Genomic DNA, 19450 nt, shown 5'->3' with positions numbered 1-19450 from the left:
GGAGGGAACACATACATTGAGGGAACACATACACCTCGCCGCATCCTTTAGGTAAGCAGCAGCGTCCCTGATATAACCAAGAGTCAGAAGAATGTTATCCTTATCAAGGGTATCCATGTCAGATGCCAAATTATCAGCCCACTTAGCAATAGCACTACTCACCCATGCCGACGCCACGGCAGGCCTGAGTAGTGCACCCGTACTGACATAAATAGCCTTTAATGTCGTTTCCTGCTTGCGATCCGCAGTATCCTTGAGGGCAGCCGTGTCAGGAGACGGAAGCGCCACCTTCTTGGACAGCCGGGACAGAGCCTGTAGAGAGAACACAGAGGGAGTATGCCAGCTCACACCCCAGCGCCCATATACTACTAAAAAATAATACATGATGTCTGCGCTGTTAAATAGCACCAATTGCCTGTGCCCCCGCCCCCCCCGTTTTGCTCCCTGTACTTGTAAGGAGAGTGGAGGTCCGGGCCAGCGTCTCTGCATGCACTGTGAAGTAGAGAAAATGGCGCTGGTAAGCTGTGCAGCTAAGCCACGCCCCCTCCCGGCTCGCTGTAGTCCCGCTCAAATTTAAAATATTATACTGGCAGGGGTTTCATATACAGTGCCCAGGCACCCCTAATATGTGTTTTTGCCATTGAAAAAAGGCTCCAGTAACCTGCTGCCCAGGGCGCTCCCCCCAGAGCCCTGCACCCTGTGAGTGCCGTTGGTGTGTGTGTGTGGGAGCAAGGAGCGCAGCGCGACCGCTGCGCTGTACCTCCGTTACTGAAATCTTCTGCCGTCACTGAAGTCTTCTGTTCTTCTAATACTCACCAGGCTTCCTTCTTCTGGCTTCTGTGAGGGGGGTGACGGCGCGGCTCCGGGAACAAGCAGCTAGGCGCACCAAGTGATCGAACCCTCTGGAGCTAATGGTGTACAGTAGACTAAGAAGCAGAGCCCTTAACTCAGAAGAAGTAGGTCTTGACTTCTCTCCCCTCAGTCCCACGAAGCAGGGAGCCTGTAGCCAGCAGGTCTCCCTGAAAATAAAAAAAGCCTAAAAGTCTTTTCAGAGAAACTCAGTAGAGCTCCCCTAGTGTGTGTCCAGTCTCTCCTGGGCACAGAATCTAACTTAGGTCTGGAGTAGGGGCATAGAGGGAGGAGCCAGTTCACACCCAGTAAAAGTCTTATAGTGTGCCCATGTCTCCTGCGGATCCCGTCTATACCCCATGGTCCTTTTGGAGTCCCCAGCATCCTCTAGGACGTAAGAGAAATAATGTACTGTTTATCTTAAGGAAATCATTAAGCAATAAAGGGCGGGATTCAATTCTTTTCACCCCTTTCCACACCCATTCTGTTTCTGCCCTCGGGGGCATGGTATCATTATTTCAGCTTGCTACCCTTGGAGTAGTCAGGCACTCAACCATTTACACGGCTAAACCTGATTACTATGGGCACGATATGCACGATAACGGGGATCATTTTAGACAGGAGATTGGGCGTGATATATCATTTGAATTCCACCCAAAGAGTTTAATATATTGACAAGTACAATAATAAGAATTTACTCACCGGTAATTCTATTTCTCATAGTCCGTAGAGGATGCTGGGAACTCCGTAAGGACCATGGGGAATAGCGGGCTCCGAAGGAGGCTGGGCACTCTAGAAAGATTTATGACTACCTGGTGTGCACTGGCTCCTCCCACTATGACCCTCCTCCAAGCCTCAGTTAGGACACTGTGCCCGGACGAGCTGACATAATAAGGAAGGATTTAGAATCACGGGTAAGACTCTTACCAGCCACACCAATTTATTTATTTATTTATTTATTACCAGTTATTTATATAGCGCACACAAATTCCGCAGCGCTTTACAGAGAATATTTGGTCATTCACATCAGTCCCTGCCCCAGTGGAGCTTACAATCTATATTCCCTATCACATGTACACGCACACACATTCATGCTAGGGTTAATTTTTGTTGGGAGCCAATTAACCTACCAGTATATTTTTGGATTGTGGGAGGAAACCGGAGTACCCGGAGGAAACCCACGCAAGTACGGGGAGAATATACAAACTCCCCACAGTTAGGGCCATGGTGGGAATCGAACCCATGACCTCAGTGCTGTGAGGCAGTAATGCTAACCATTACACCATCCGTACTGCCCCAATCACACCGTACAACTCGTAATACTATATCCAGTTTGACAGTATGAAAACAAGTGAGCCTCTCAACAGATGGCTCAACAATAACCCTTTAGTTAACAATAACTATTTACAAGTATTGCAGACAATCCGCACTTGGGATGGGCGCCCAGCATCCACTACGGACTACGAGAAATAGAATTACCGGTGAGTAAATTCTTATTTTCTCTAACGTCCTAGTGGATGCTGGGAACTCCGTAAGGACCATGGGGATTATACCAAAGCTCCCAAACGGGCGGGAGAGTGCGGATGACTCTGCAGCACCGAATGAGAGAACTCCAGGTCCTCCTCAGCCAGGGTATCAAATTTGTAGAATTTTGCAAACGTGTTTGCCCCTGACCAAGTAGCTGCTCGGCAAAGTTGTAAAGCCGAGACCCCTCGGGCAGCCGCCCAAGATGAGGCCACCTTCCTTGTGGAATGGGCATTTACAGATTTTGGCTGTGGCAGGCCTGCCACAGAATGTGCAAGCTGAATTGTACTACAAATCCAGCGAGCAATAGACTGCTTAGAAGCAGGAGCACCCAGCTTGTTGGGCGCATACAGGATAAACAGCGAGTCAGATTTTCTGACTCCAGCCATCCTGGAAACATATATTTTCAGGGCCCTGACAACGTCTAGCAACTTGGAGTCCTCCAAATCCTTAGTAGCCGCAGGCACCACAATAGGCTGGTTCAGGTGAAACGCTGACACCACCTTAGGGAGAAATTGGGGACGAGTCCTCAATTCTGCCCTATCCATATGGAAAATCAGATAAGGGCTTTTACATGATAAAGCCGCCAATTCTGACACTCGCCTGGCTGAAGCCAAGGCCAATAACATGACCACTTTCCACGTGAGATATTTCAGATCCACGGTTTTCAGTGGCTCAAACCAATGTGATTTTAAGAAACTCAACACCACGTTGAGATCCCAAGGTGCCACAGGAGGCACAAACGGGGGCTGAATATGCAGCACTCCTTTCACAAATGTCTGAACTTCAGGTACTGAAGCTAGTTCTTTTTGAAAGAAAATCGACAGAGCCGAGATCTGTACTTTAATGGAGCCTAGTTTTAGGCCCATATTCACTCCTGCTTGCAGGAAATGCAGAAATCGACCTAGTTGAAATTCCTCTGTTGGGGCCTTTTTGGCCTCGCACCATGCAACATATTTCCGCCATATGCGGTGATAATGCTTTGCCGTAACATCTTTCCTGGCCTTAATAAGCGTAGGAATGACTTCTTCCGGAATACCCTTTTCCTTTAGGATCCGGTGTTCAACCGCCATGCCGTCAAACGCAGCCGCGGTAAGTCTTGGAACAGACAGGGCCCCTGCTGTAGCAGGTCCTGTCTGAGCGGTAGAGGCCACGGGTCCTCTGAGAGCATCTCTTGAAGTTCCGGGTACCACGCTCATCTTGGCCAATCCGGAACCACGAGAATTGTGTTTACTCCTCGCTTTCTTATTATTCTCAATACCTTTGGTATGAGAGGCAGAGGAGGGAACACATAAACCGACTGGTACACCCACGGTGTCACTAGAGCGTCCACAGCTACCGCCTGAGGGTCCCTTGACCTGGCGCAATATCTTTTTAACTTTTTGTTGAGGCGGGACGCCATCATGTCCACCTGTGGTTTTTCCCAACGGTTTACCAGCATCTGGAAGACTTCTGGATGAAGTCCCCACTCTCCCGGGTGGAGGTTGTGTCTGCTGAGGAAGTCTGCTTCCCAGTTGTCCACTCCCGGAATGAACACTGCTGACAGTGCTAGTACATGATTCTCCGCCCATCGGAGGATTCTTGTGGCTTCTGCCATCGCCATCCTGCTTCTTGTGCCGCCCTGTCGATTTACATGGGCGACTGCCGTGATGTTGTCTGACTGGATCAGCACCGGCTGGCGTAGGAGCAGGGATTTTGCTTGACTTAGGGCATTGTAGATGGCCCTTAGTTCCAGAATATTTAAGTGAAGGGAAGTCTCCTGACTCGACCATAGTCCTTGGAAGTTTCTTCCCTGTGTGACTGCCCCCCAGCCTCGAAGGCTGGCATCCGTGGTCACCAGGACCCAGTCCTGTATGCCGAACCTGCGGCCCTCTAGAAGATGGGCACTCTGCAGCCACCACAGTAGAGACACCCTGGTTCTTGGAGACAGGGTTATCAAGCGATGCATCTGAAGATGCGATCCGGACCACTGGTCCAACAGGTCCCACTGAAAGATTCTGGCATGGAACCTGCCGAAGGGAATTGCTTCGTAAGAAGCCACCATCTTTCCCAGGACCCGCCTGCAGCGATGCACTGATACCTGTTTTGGTTTTAGGAGGTCTCTGACTAGAGATGACAACTCCCTGGCTTTCTCCTCCGGGAGAAACACTTTTTTCTGGACTGTATCCAGAATCATACCCAGGAACAGTAGCCGTGTCGTCGGAACCAGCTGTGACTTCGGGATATTTAGAATCCAGCCGTGCTGGTGCAGCACCTCCTGAGATAGTGCTACTCCCACCAACAACTGTTCCTTGGACCTCGCTTTTATTAGGAGATCGTCCAAGTACGGGATAATTAAAACTCCCTTTTTTCGAAGGAGTATCATCATTTCCGCCATCACCTTGGTAAATACCCTCGGTGCCGTGGACAGTCCAAACGGCAGCGTCTGGAATTGGTAATGGCAATCCTGTACCACAAATCTGAGGTACTCCTGGTGAGGATGGAAAATGGGGACATGCAAGTAAGCATCCTTGATGTCCAGGGATACCATGTAATCCCCCTCTTCCAGGCTCGCAATAACCACCCTGAGCGATTCCATCTTGAACTTGAATTTTTTTATGTATGTGTTCAAGGATTTCAAATTTAAAATGGGTCTCACCGAACCGTCCGGTTTCGGTACCACAAATAGTGTGGAATAGTAACCCCGGCCTTGTTGAAGTAGGGGTACCTTGATTATCACCTGCTGGGAATACAGCTTGTGAATTGCCGCTAGCACCGCCTCCCTGTCTGAGGGAGCAATCGGCAAGGCAGATTTTAGGAACCGGTGGGGTGGAGACGCCTCGAATTCCAGTTTGTACCCCTGAGAAACTATTTGAAGGATCCAGGGATCCACCTGTGAGCGAGCCCACTGTTCGCTGAAATTCTTGAGGCGGCCCCCCACCGTACCAGGCTCCGCCTGTGGAGCCCCACCGTCATGCGGCGGACTTGGCAGAAGAAGCGGGGGAGGACTTTTGCTCCTGGGAACCTGCTGTTTGTTGCAGCCTTTTTCCCCTACCTCTGCCTCTGGATAGAAAAGACCCGCCTTTTCCACGCCTGTTTTTCTGGGTCCGAAAGGACTGAACCTGATAAAACGGCGCCTTCTTAGGCTGTGAGGGGACATGGGGTAAAAATGCTGACTTCCCAGACGTTGCTGTGGAAACTAGGTCCGAGAGACCATCCCCAAATAATTCCTCACCCTTATATGGCAACACTTCCATGTGCCTCTTAGAATCTGCATCTCCTGTCCACTGGCGAGTCCATAAGCCTCTCCTAGCAGAAATGGACAATGCACTAACTTTAGATGCCAGTCGGCAGATTTCCCTCTGTGCATCTCTCATATATAAGACTGAGTCTTTTATATGGTCTATGGTTAACAGGATCGTGTCTCTGTCTAATGTGTCAATATTTTCTGACAGTTTATCTGACCACGCAGCGGCAGCACTGCACATCCAAGCTGACGCAATAGCTGGCCTAAGTATAATGCCTGAGTGTGTATATACAGACTTCAGGATCGCCTCCTGCTTTCTATCAGCAGGTTCCTTGAGGGCGGCCGTATCCGGAGACGGTAGTGCCACCTTTTTAGACAAACGTGTGAGCGCTTTATCCACCCTAGGCGGTGTTTCCCAACGTGACCTATCCTCTGGCGGGAAAGGGAACGCCATTAGTACCTTCTTAGGAATTACCAATTTTTTATCAGGGAAAGCCCACGCTTCTTCACACACTTCATTTAATTCATCTGATGGGGGGAAAACTACGGGTAGTTTTTTCTCCCCAAGCATAATACCCTTTTTAGTGGTACCTGTATTTATATCAGAAATGTGTAACACCTCTTTCATTGCCTCAATCATGCAGAGAATGGCCTTAGTGGGCATCAGATTAGACTCATCGTCGTCGACACTGGTGTCAGTATCCGTGTCGACATCTGGGTCTGCGGTCTGAGGTAGCGGGCGTTTTAGAGCCCCTGATGACCTGTGCGACGCCTGGACAGGCACGAGCTGAGAAGTCGGCTGTCCCACAATTGGCATGTCGTCAAATTTCTTATGTAAGGAGTCTATACGTGCACTCATTTCTTTCCATAAGCTCATCCACTCAGGTGTCTGCCCCGCAGGGGGTGACATCCCTTCTAAAGGCATCTGCTCCGTCTCCACATCATTATCCTCATCAAACATGTCGACACAGCCGTACCGACACACCGCACACACACAAGGAATGCTCCAACAGAGGACAGGACCCACAAAAGCCCTTTGGGGGGACAGAGTGAGAGTATGCCAGCACACACCAGAGCGCTATATAATGCAGGGACTAACTGAGTTATGTCCCCTATAGCTGCTTTTTTTATATAATTTATACAGCGCCTAAATTTAGTGCCCCCCCTCTCTTTTTTACCCTTTTCTGTAGTGTAGACTGCAGGGGAGAGCCAGGGAGCTTCCTTCCAGCGGATCTGTGAAGGAGAAATGGCGCCAGTGTGCTGCAGGAGATAGCTCCGCCCCTTTTCCGCGGCCTATTCTCCCGCTTTTTTCTGGATTCTGGCAGGGGTATTTTCCACATATATAGCCTCTGGGGCTATATATTGTGGTATTTTTGCCAGCCAAGGTGTTATAAATTGCTTCTCAGGGCGCCCCCCCCCAGCGCCCTGCACCCTCAGTGACCGGAGTGTGAAGTGTGTGTGAGGAGCAATGGCGCACAGCTGCAGTGCTGTGCGCTACCTTGGTGAAGACTGATGTCTTCTGCCGCCGATTTTCCGGACCTCTTCTTGCTTCTGGCTCTATAAGGGGGACGGCGGCGCGGCTCCGGGACCGAACACCAAGGACTGGGCCTGCGGTCGATCCCTCTGGAGCTAATGGTGTCCAGTAGCCTAAGAAGCCCAATCCGGCTGCAAGCAGGCGAGTTCGCTTCTTCTCCCCTTAGTCCCTCGCTGCAGTGAGCCTGTTGCCAGCAGGTCTCACTGAAAATAAAAAACCTAAATCTATACTTTCTTTCTAAGGGCTCAGGAGAGCCCCTAGTGTGCATCCAACCTCGGCCGGGCACAAAATCTAACTGAGGCTTGGAGGAGGGTCATAGTGGGAGGAGCCAGTGCACACCAGGTAGTCATAAATCTTTCTAGAGTGCCCAGCCTCCTTCGGAGCCCGCTATTCCCCATGGTCCTTACGGAGTTCCCAGCATCCACTAGGACGTTAGAGAAAAGTTAATTCTAGTGTTTGGTATACAACACAGAGTCCATTCTGGTAATGCTTATAAAATACAGAGCCCATACTGTGGCTCACAAATACAGAAATCACACAGCCCATTCAGACAACTGGTATATGAAACAGAGCTTAGTGTATTTTGTTGACTAGCCTAAAATATAGCCTACAGAAGTATCTTAGCATAAAATAAAAAGCCTACCCTGGTTATGACTATACAATACAAATCATATTTTAGCAGTGTCATGTGCCCAACGCCAGAATCTCAACACCACTCGGAATCCCGGTGTCGGAACACCGACCACCGACATACCGAAGGTAAGTATCGGGGTCACTTTTAGGGTTAGGGTCCAGGGGTTTGTGTTATGGTTAGGCAATAGAGGGGGGCAGCCACCACCGTGCAGAGTCTTTGCCCTAGCCACCATCCCCAGAGTCTTAGTCCTAGTCGCCACCCCCCAGAGTCTTAGCCCTAGCCGCCACACCAGGTGGAGTAGGGTAGGGAACAGGGAATGGGTTAAATAATTGTCCTGTCCCCTGTTGGCATTCTCAATGTCGGTATGCCGGTGTCTGTCATGTGACCGCCTGCATCCCATACCGAAACCTAGTATACAATACAAAGCATATTCTAGTAGTGACTAGTATAGAATACAAAGCATATTCTAGTAGTAACTAGTATAGAATACAAAGCATATTCTAGTAGTGACTAGTATAGAATACAAAACATATTCTAATGGTGACTGGTATAGAATATAAACTATATTGTAGTAGTGACTACTATATAATACAAAGCATATTCTAGTAGTGACTAGTATATAATACAAAGCATATTCTGCTGGATAGTCCATTGTGGTACTCACTTATCAAAAAGAAAGAAACTCTGTCCCAGCCTACAGTGACTGTACATATTTCAATGCTTCATGATTTTACAGTAGCAGTATATCTGAAGAAACACATTTATAGTTTGTAGGTGTAATATATCATGCACCTAGGGAACAGCACTGTCGTGAGGGAAAAAGAGATAGGAAAATGATAGTAGATGAAGGACACATAAGGGCACGGACACACCACTGTGTATACTGTATGTGATATATTCCATATTTTCAAATTTTTGCTCCTAACATTTACAGACTATAACATTTAAGCGAGGCATAAAATATAGCTGTTCCCACACTGTGACACACCAGAGTATAATTATTCTTTGTTGAAATATGACTTAAAACACTTAAATCTTTCACATTACGGTCATCATTCTCCACCAAAATCAGACTATGACAAAAGGTTAAACACCAACGCACAGTATTCTATTCCCTGTTACCACATGTTCACACACTCATCATAAATCACTGAATAGCAATGTATTCAAATGTAAAGTTATTCTACAAAATGAACACACGCTACCAGCCAAATGATATATTCATTTGCAAACCTTGCCATAAATCATTCTTTTGCATAATAATTTCTCTGAGAAATCAGTTGTGTCAGGACAGATTAGTCATTCTCAGGTACTTACCCTCTGACAGCGTGAATGAGCCTCAGCGATGGATAAGCAGTTCGAACTCTTAGTTTGTTCTTAAGAATTAATGCATTAACCCATTCAACGTGCTTCTCTCCACCTTTGACCATAAAAGCCGGAATCCAAAGAACGCTGTCATTAAGCATGGACAGTCTATGGACAAACTTTTCCCGATCGCTCTCATTCCGAAAGCCTCCGAACGCTCTTTGTACTACAGATGGGTTCATGGTGATAAAATCCGACTTGGTTCCCACATCAGCGGCGAACTCAACTACTGGAGCCAAGTTGCATCTAAAAGTGGATAAAAAAAATGATTGTTTGTTAACTAACTTTATTAAAATAAGCCAATATTCATAAAGCAGCGAAAATAAGCCAATATTCATAAAGCAGCAATATTCATAAAGCAGTAGAGAAGATGCCCATGGCAACCAATCAGTGTTGAGGTAACATTTATAATGTGTATTCTATAAAATTTTACGTAGCAGATAATTGGTTGCAATGGACAACTTCTCCACTGGCTCACTTCACACTTTTTACTGCTTCATGAATAGACCTCATGTTACATTAAAAGGAGATCTGCATCTTTAGTCAACTGTAAATTCCAGGAATATTTGTTTATTTCCATTGCCCGCCATTAAGATAAGCTCAGATTGGAGGTTTTGCTATATTATTATTATGTACACAATAGGTGCTCTACATCTAAAGCCCCATACACACGGGGGAGATGTGTGCTGAGCGATCTAGCACAGACCGCTCAGCACACATCTCTCCCCCCACTCAGCACAAAGTGTGCTGAGCGAGGGGGATGGGGACGGGAGGGGGCGCTCACTTCACAGAGCAGTGAAGTGAGCGATCTACTAGATTTGGCATGCATGCATGCCAAATCTAGAGTCAGTGATAGCAACACGGGTGTGGTATGGAAGGTAGATAGTAACTAGGTCGACCACTATTGGTCGACAGTAACTAGGTCAACAGGGTCTAGGTCGACAGGTCAAAAGGTTGACATAAGTTTTTTATGTTTTTTTGGTGTCGTTTTCTTCGTACAGTGACTGGGAACCCCAATTAGTGCACCATGTCACCTCGCATAGCTCGCTTCGCTCTCCATGCTTCGGGCAAGGTGCCTCGCTCCACTACCGCTTCGCACGGCACAGATTACCGTTCCAATCGTAGTCCACACGGATCGTTAAGTATGAAAAGGTTCAAAAAAAGAAAAAAATTGTGAAAAACTCATGTCGACCTTTTGACCTGTCGACCTAGAGACCCTGTCGACCTACTTACTGTTGACCAATAGTGGTCGACCTAGTGTCGACCTAGTTAATGTTGACCTAGTGACCGGATCCCATAGCAACACACGGGGCCGCGCATCACTGTCATTATGGGCATACACACTGAGAGATCTGTGCTTAATTTCTAAGCAATCTAGTACGATTTCTCTCAGTGTGTACCCCCCTTAAGAGTGAAGAAGTATTTAAATACATTTGACAAGAAGATAAAATGTTACTCCTGAAGCAAACTGCATTAATATAAGACTTAAGCCATCAAACCAATCTATATTGATATTATTATTTATTTGTATGGCGAGAAAGGGGTCCGCAGCGCATTACAGAGTACGTAAACAGAGACAATATAAACAAAACATAATAAAAATGACTTATGTTAAAAAACAATGCAGAACATTGACATTTTTAATAAACATTTCTGCAGCAGCAGTTATAAGCCAATAAGCCGTGGCACAGCCAAGCCCAAAGATTTGGTGCACATGTTGGTAATGAGAAGGCGATGCTAGTTTAATTGAGGAAAAGCCCATGAGGGAAGAAGGCCCTGCTTGTGATAGCTTACAATCTAAAGGGGAGTGGGAGACAGACAGGGGTGACAGAAAGCTCAAATAAAAGATTTACTAAACAAATTCAAAATATATTGTAGATTAAATGATTTGCAAAGTACACAGTGTGACTGTAGTGTATATTTGTGAAACTTTGGGGCTCGTGCTATGTTGCATATATACTGTATGTATCACCTAAACATAGTGTGTTTATACCATATACTACACAAATGCACTGCAATATGCTTCCAGGCAGTCCTGGATTAACAATAGGGCAGCTGATGCAGTCACCCAGGTGCCCCCACATATAACCACACAACCAGTGTGGAGGAACCATGGCATAATGTGAACTGAGGGATCTGTGTTGCAAAATATGAATTGGGGCATTACAGTGTGTTCAATACATTTGTGGTGCTGGAGTATTTACGCGTTATACTTTACCATTGACAATTTTATTGGTAGGTGACATCACAAGTCAGTTACCCTGGGGCCCCACAAACATTCATCCGGCCCTGCTTACAGGTCTGCATTAGTAGCATAATTGCCAGGTTTGTGTCAGGCATGCTTACACCAAGATACATTTACATTTCACTACTTTAAAAGCACAAGAAATGTTTGGTAACATTTTAATAAATAAATGCATTCTAAAATACGCCCACAACATAATTAAATAAAAGCATGAGCAAAGGAGGAAATGCTATTGGCTTCAGAGATTAATCTGCAATTAGAAGCGGCTAGCTAATGCTAGAGATTAATCATCATCATTATCAGTGTGTATTTGCACCAGCCTCAGGCATGAACATTTGGGCATACAGTATATGCCACAGCTCACAAGCAGAGCCATACAGTAACTGGGTGTGTGCCAATGGTGCCTTGCCCACAGCACAAATGCACTGAGGGAGCACCACCTGGCAGCACACCCCTCACCCACATGGCTGCGATCTCCAGTTCGACTCATTCCCGCCGGCGCCTGTCTCCCGTCTCCGTTGCTGCATGGGACTTAGGAGCACTGACTATGGCTGGCTCAGTATGCGTGCAGCGGCGGGCAAGCAGGGTGATTGTCCATGGCACTGCCGCTGTAATCACCCCACTAGCGCAGTCTAATCTGACAGTGCCCACTCACCATTATCAACAACTCCTCAGCGTCCAGACTTTGCTGCCCCTCTGGTTTCCGTGGCTTCATTCCGCAGCGTCCCAACCTCTGCACTGATCAGCAGCAGCGGGCTGTCCTCAGACACAGTCGAGGCGATGGCTCCCTCCCCTTCCCCCTGGAAGTCCCAGATCAGGTCAGAATGTCGGTGCCTGGAGCAACTGCATCACGCCAGGGGAGCAGCCGCAGGCGAGAGAGGATGGAGGAGGAGCAGCAGCTCTGGCTCCCAGGACATGAGTGTCCGCCTCTGGATGCCAGATCCCCACCCCCTGTAACTCGGGAGAGACTGCACTGCGGGGAGCTGCTAGCTGGGGGAGGAGGACTCGGGCAGGAAGGAGAAGAGAGGCCTGCCAGTTGGTCACAGGTAAGTATAATACTTACACACACACACACACACACACACACACACACACACACACACACACACACACTCTCTTTCATGTAAAAAGGGGGACTCTGCCTGCCTAACGTGTAAAAATGGGGACCCTGCCTAATGTGTAAAAATGGAGACCCTGCCTAACATGTCAAAAAAGGGGGTCTCTGCCTGCCTAACGCGTAAAAAAAAAGGGTGGCTCTGACTGCCGGAACGCGTAAATAAAAAGGGGGGTTCTGCCTGCCGGAACGTGTAAATAAAAATGGGGGCTCTGCTGTCCGAATGTGTATAAAAAAAGGGGGGCTCTGCTGTCCGAACATGTAAAAAAAAAGGGGGGCTCTGCAGTCCGAACGTGTAAAAAAAACAAGGGGGGCTCTGCTGCCGGAACGTGTATAAAAAAGGGGGACTGCTGCCGGAACGTGTAAAAAGGGGAACACTGCTACCGGAATGTGTAAAAAGGGGAACACTGCTACCGGAACGTGTAAAAAGGGGAACACTGCTACTGGAACGTGTAAAAAGGGGAACACTGCTACCGGAACGTGTAAAAAGGGGAACACTGCTACCGGAACGTGTAAAAAGGGGAACACTGCTACCGGAACGTGTAAAAAGGGGGACTCTGCCTGCTTAAGGTTTAAAAAGGGGGACTCTGCCTGCTTAAGGTTTAAAAAGGGGGACTCTGCCTGCTTAAGGTTTAAAAAGGGGGACTCTGCCTGCTTAAGGTTTAAAAAGGGGGACTCTGCCTGCTTAAGGTTTAAAAAGGGGGACTCTGCCTGCTTAAGGTTTAAAAAGGGGGACTCTGCCTGCTTAAGGTTTAAAAAGGGGGACTCTGCCTGCTTAAGGTTTAAAAAGGGGGACTCTGCCTGCTTAAGGTTTAAAAAGGGGGACTCTGCCTGCTTAAGGTTTAAAAAGGGGGACTCTGCCTGCTTAAGGTTTAAAAAGGGGGACTCTGCCTGCTTAAGGTTTAAAAAAGGGGGACTCTGCCTGCTTAAGGTTTAAAAAAGGGGGACTCTGCCTGCTTAAGGTTTAGAAAAGGGGACTCTGCCTGCTTAAGGTTTAAAAAAGGGGACTCTGCCTGCTTAAGGGTTAAAAAGGGGGACTCTGCCTGCTTAAGGGTTAAAAAGGGGGACTCTGCCTGCTTAAGGGTTAAAAAGGGGGACTCTGCCTGCTTAAGGGTTAAAAAGGGGGACTCTGCCTGTTTAAGGGTTAAAAAGGGGGACTCTGCCTGCTTAAGGGTTAAAAAGGGGGACTCTGCCTGCTTAAGGGTTAAAAAGGGGGACTCTGCTTCCATAATGTGTAAAAAAGGGGGTCTTTGCTGTCATAATGTGTAAAATGGAGCTCTGTGGCCATGCTCCTATATTTTTATGCGCGCCTGCGGCACGCACTGGCCATGTTTTATATGTGGAGGGGGGAGCGTCGATGCTGTTTCTTGCACACAGCTCTAAAATGTCTAGTTACGGCACAAACAAGGCCTTACGGTGCTCATTCTGTATTTGCACACCCCTTTCCTTGTTTGCAAAAAAACAAAACTGAATGTGTACGCATATTTGGTTGGCATATGCAGTACAAGCTTGCTTATTTTATGATAGGTAAACGAGTATATGCCCAACTTAAAAAAAAAAAAACCCCTAAGTATGCAATTTCATTTACGATTGCCATAGAGGTATACTAACCTACGAAAAAATCCCTCTCTGGAAAAGTCCAGAGAGAAAATGCAGGTGATAGCTGATGGGGACAAGGCCAGACTAGTTGCATCATTAGGCCACACCCACTCACTGCGCATCTGAGAAAAGGGGGCCAGGCCAAAATGGCATGATTAGCATATGATCACATCATATTGGTCACACCCCCTCCCCCACGGACCACAATTCTCAGTGTTATTCTCACCTTCCTGCCCGGTTCATTAGAAAATTAGCAGGATACAGGGGAATCACCCACTCTTTTGGGAGCCTGGGTACTACCTCATACCTCCTAATTGTCCCAAATTTTGGGGGACAGTCCCATTTTTTTGGCCCCACCCGCGGGCCGCAGCCACAGAGTAGGGGCAGTTGGGGTTCTTCTGTCACTTGCCGCTCTGTGGTAAATAGACAACGAGCGCATGTGCACAGCGTCTTTTTACGGGAGACAGAGGGATTGGAGGTATGTCAGCAGCTCATAGAGCGCTGGGCATGCCCCCAGTGACGGGAGCATGGCTCGCGATTGCAGCACTGCAGCGAAGACACACCCTTTTGCATAGGCCACGCCCCCTTTTGGCTATATAAATGTTGGGAGGTATGCTACCTGAAAAATCAGGAGTCTCCCGTCGGTTCAGGAGGAGTAGTTATTATAGAATGTCTAAATTACAATTTATTCTTTATAAAGTGCTTTGCTCCTTCATTACTGAAAGCTCACGACCAAAACAGTAAATTGATGAAATACTTATTTCATTAGAAAAACATTCCATGTTTATTGCAGCAAACTGGTAATTTGGCTTAGCTGCTTTTTGAACGACTTCGCGAGCACACACATGGATAGACAAAATTGCAGCGAACCAAGGACCTCATTCAGGTTGGATCGCAAATCGCAATCCAACCGCAATAATAACAATGACGATGCGGGCGCGTTTACAAGGCAGAGACTGAGTGTTTAGGGGGCAGCGGCTTCTGAACAGGGGCATGGCGGCGGCATTGTCGGGGATGCTGCGTGATATCACACGCAGCCACTACGACCAAAAAGATGGTGGCAGGCCTCCTGCTGTAGCTGCCAGGATGTGCCCGGCAGGAGTATTCCCTAATTTCTGCGACTGCACACTAACTGCGATTGCAATTAGTGCGGGTCGCAGATGGGGCGAGAGGCGGTTAGCATGATGGGCAGCCTTGCCCTGCGATGGGCGGACCCCAGCATGTGAGGCAAAGGATTGCAAATTCTGCTAAAAGCAGACTTTGTAATCCTTACTGAATCGGGTCCTAAACCGGTAAAAACAGACTGCAATGCAAAGTAGGTAAACGCGCATTTTGGTGACAACTGTCCCTTACAGAAGATTATTTGGTCAAACACGAATGCATTATCCTTTTAGCACTTCCGTACAATATAATGGCTGGCCGACATGGTAAGAAAATGAATGAACAATTCCAGTACATGTATGTAGATGCCCCAAGGTTAGGTATTTGCATATATCACTTCCCCTCTACATGCAGCCGTGCTGAAAAATAAACTAAAAATACAGTGGAAAGCACCTTCAAGGTTCCCCTTTCCCTTAGCTCTCAATGTAACAAACGTCAATGTAACATCTCTCAGAGATGCTAGGCAGCCCCCAGGCTCTCCCTACTATGTGAATAGATGCTGTGCGCATTTCATGGACATCGCAGTGACAATGATCCCCCCCAGATAGCTCTGCAGAAACCTTATTTTGTGTTACTCCTCCCACCAGCACCATTTACCTGGAACTTCTCCTTGCTTCTCCTTAAGGCAGCTGCAGGCTCCTCACACACTGGCCCTCATTCCGAGTTGTTCGCTCGCAAGGCGAATGTAGCAGTGTTACACACGCTAAGCCGCCGCCTACTGGGAGTGAATCTTAGCTTCTTAAAATTGCGACCGACATACGCGCAATATTGCGATTACTAACTACTTAGCAGTTTCTGAGTAGCTTCAGACTTACTCTGCCTGTGCGATCAGTTCAGTGCTTTTCGTTCCTGGCTGACGTCATAAACACACCCAGCGTTCGCCCAGGCACTCCCACCGTTTCTCCGGCCACTCCTGCGTTTTTTCCGGAAACGGTAGCGTTTCCAGCCACACGCCCCTAAAACGCCGTGCATCCGCCCAGTAACACCCATTTCCTGTCAATCACAATGCGAACGTCGGAGCGATGAAAATGCCGTGAGTAAACTTACTTTCTTCATAGTAAAGTTACTTGGCGCAGTCGCAGTGCGAACATTGCGCATGCGCACTAAGAGAATTCTCACTGCGATGCGATGAAAAACTCCGAGCGAACAACTCGGAATGAGGGCCACTGTTCCTCAGTGTATGATTAGTCCAGCGGCGTAGGCACGGAGCCTGGTCAGAATTATTGCGCATCAGCTAAAAATTTGTTGGAGGCCCGAGGGTACTTGCCCTCTAGGCACCCCTTCCCCCTCGTTAATCTGGACCTACTCTACCCTCTGAAGCCTACCCCCACCATGGCATGCTTCCGACTAATCACTGTTTGTTTGTTTTTTGTTTTGTTTTTTATATCTCTGACCATCTCTGAGTCCCCTCAAATCCAGTATCCAGGGCATGTGACAACCTAGTCATCACCCCGAAACCCCTCTTTTCCCCTCCAGTTGTGGCCCAGCAGACTATAATTTTTTTTGTGGCATGACTTTTCTGAATCATAGTCTGTGGTTGTGCTTTAACAGTGAATGGTCCTGGAAAGGACCAAACATTTGAAGGCTGAGATGTAGTAAAGAAGCAAACTTAGGCCTAGATTTACCAAGCCTTAAAGCCCATACACACTAGAAGATATTTTCCATAGATATGAGCGATAACAACAGTTGTGAATGATCAAATCGCTCAGAACGTTCTAGTGTGTATACAGCAAACGATGAACGATGTGCACACCCGTGGTTATTGGAAGCAGGTTGTTGGTCTTCCATGCATGCAGTCCCAGCATGCAGTCCCAGCAATCCCAGCAGAGCAGATCGTTCGTCATTCAGATCGTTTGTAAAAAAGCTCAGTGTGTACACTCAATCTCGTTTGTCAGGGAGTTCAATGGAAATTGCTCATCTTCCACATCGTTCATATCTTTTGAGTCTTCTAATGTGTATAGACCTTTGGAAAGTGATAAAATGCACAGTGAAAAAGTACCAACCACTCAGCTCCTAACCGTCATTTTTCAAACACAGCCTGTAACATGGCAAGAGCTGATTGGCTGGTACTTTATCACAGTGCAATTTATCGCTCTGCAAAGCTTGATAAATCAGAGCCTCAGTTTGAATGTGGTATACTAAAGAGGGAAAGTTTTGAGGAGGAACACAGAAGTTATTCACACCTGGATAACAGTGCAAATTAGAAGTAAACGACAGTAAAGGCAGTGAATTCGCTGACTGTTTGGAAAGGGGGTATTGCCCCCTACACATCAGGCAATCCACCGCCGAGCTACCCAACGGCGGATCAGGCCAACGGGCGACTCGGCAGCGGGGGGGGAGATGATGGGGAGAGGGAAGTTTCTTCACTCACCCCGTCACCCGGCTCCATAGCACTGCATGCTAATATGGACAAGATTGTCCATATTGGCATGCATGCAAAGGCGACGAGAGCTGGATTAAGCGTTTTCAGGGAGGGTGTCTGACGTCAGCTCCAGCCCAGATCAGCAGGAATCAATCGCACTGGAAGAGTTAGTCCCGGGTTGCGTAGAGACTGCACACACTGCTTTTTAGCAGCTCAGCTGCACATGTGATCTCACACTTGCACAGCCAAAATACACTCCCCTTTAGGTGGCGACTATCTGAACGCAGGACAGCAAAAAACGCTGCCCAGCGATCAGATCTGAATGACCTCCTTAGTGAGCAAGCCTTCAGTGTGCACATAAACTGGGGTGTGGCCACAAGTCACACGCCCATTTCACTTCATGCTTCCCCAGCAGCCCCAGCCTCATGCGCACAGTAGTTGGGAGCATTATGTCCCTCCCTCTGCTCCTGCCCACTGATGGGACAGAACCCAAAAAACAGTACTGTCCCATCACATCGTGATTGTTGGGGCGATATGCATATGCACATATACAGTACACATACATATACTGTCACACACATAAATACAGTCACATACAGTACTTATACACATACATACTGTCACACACAAATATACATATGTGCAGTCGCACACACAGTCACATGCATACTGTCACATAAGTAGTCGCACACATATACACATACATATGTACAGTTAGACACACATGCATACAATCACACATATATACACTGTCACACACAGTCATAAACATTAGAGATGAGCGGGTTCGGTTTCTCTGAATCCGAACCCGCCAGAACTTCATGTTTATTTTCACGGGTCCGAGCGACTCGGATCTTCCCGCCTTGCTCGGTTAACCCGAGCGCGCCCGAACGTCATCATGACGCTGTCGGATTCTCGCGAGGCTCGGATTCTATCGCGAGACTCGGATTCTATATAAGGAGCCGCGCGTCGCCGCCATTTTCACACGTGCATTGAGATTGATAGGGAGAGGACGTGGCTGGCGTCCTCTCCATTTAGATTATAAGAGACTGAGAGAGATTTACTGGAGCTGACTAGGAGGAGTACTGTTACTGTAGAAGTGTAGAGACTGAGTGGAGAGAGTTTACTAGTGAGGACAGTGCAGTTTACTTTATAATCCGTTCTCTGCCTGAAAAAAGCGATACACAGCACACAGTGACTCAGTCACATACCATATCTGTGTGCACTGCTCAGGCTCAGGCCAGTGTGCTGCATCATCTATTATCTATATATAATATTATATATATCTGACTGCTCAGCTCACACAGCTTATAATTGTGGGGGAGACTGGGGAGCACTACTGCAGTGCCAGTTATAGGTTATAGCAGGAGCCAGGAGTACATAATATATTATATAGTGAGTGACCACCAGACACACAGTGCAGTTTATTTAATATATCCGTTCTCTGCCTGAAAAAAGCGATACACACAGTGACTCAGTCAGTCACATACCATATCTGTGTGCACTGCTCAGGCCAGTGTGCTGCATCATCTATTATCTATATATAATATTATATATATCTGTCTGACTGCTCAGCTCACACAGCTTATAATTGTGGGGGAGACTGGGGAGCACTACTGCAGTGCCAGTTATAGGTTATAGCAGGAGCCAGGAGTACATAATATATTATATAGTGAGTGACCACCAGACACACAGTGCAGTTTATTTAATATATCCGTTCTCTGCCTGAAAAAAGCGATACACACAGTGACTCAGTCAGTCACATACCATATCTGTGTGCACTGCTCAGGCTCAGGCCAGTGTGCTGCATCATCTATATATATTATATATCTGTCTG

At 47.4% G+C, this 19450-nt stretch overlaps 1 protein-coding gene across 1 annotated transcript in view; it reads right to left on the bottom strand.

Annotated features, from left to right (window-relative positions):
* The window catches only part of ST8SIA4 (ST8 alpha-N-acetyl-neuraminide alpha-2,8-sialyltransferase 4), a 321204-nt gene that overhangs the window by 112468 nt on the left and 189286 nt on the right, over positions 1–19450 (bottom strand). The window contains exon 4 of the mRNA XM_063964071.1: positions 9085–9378. Within this exon, the coding sequence (XP_063820141.1) occupies positions 9085–9378 (294 nt within the window). The remainder of the gene's footprint in view (positions 1–9084; positions 9379–19450) is intronic.

This window comes from Pseudophryne corroboree, chromosome 1 (assembly GCF_028390025.1).
Source record: "Pseudophryne corroboree isolate aPseCor3 chromosome 1, aPseCor3.hap2, whole genome shotgun sequence".
In the NCBI taxonomy this organism is placed as follows: Eukaryota; Metazoa; Chordata; class Amphibia; order Anura; family Myobatrachidae; genus Pseudophryne; species Pseudophryne corroboree.
This window is presented reverse-complemented; position numbering and strand designations above follow the sequence as displayed.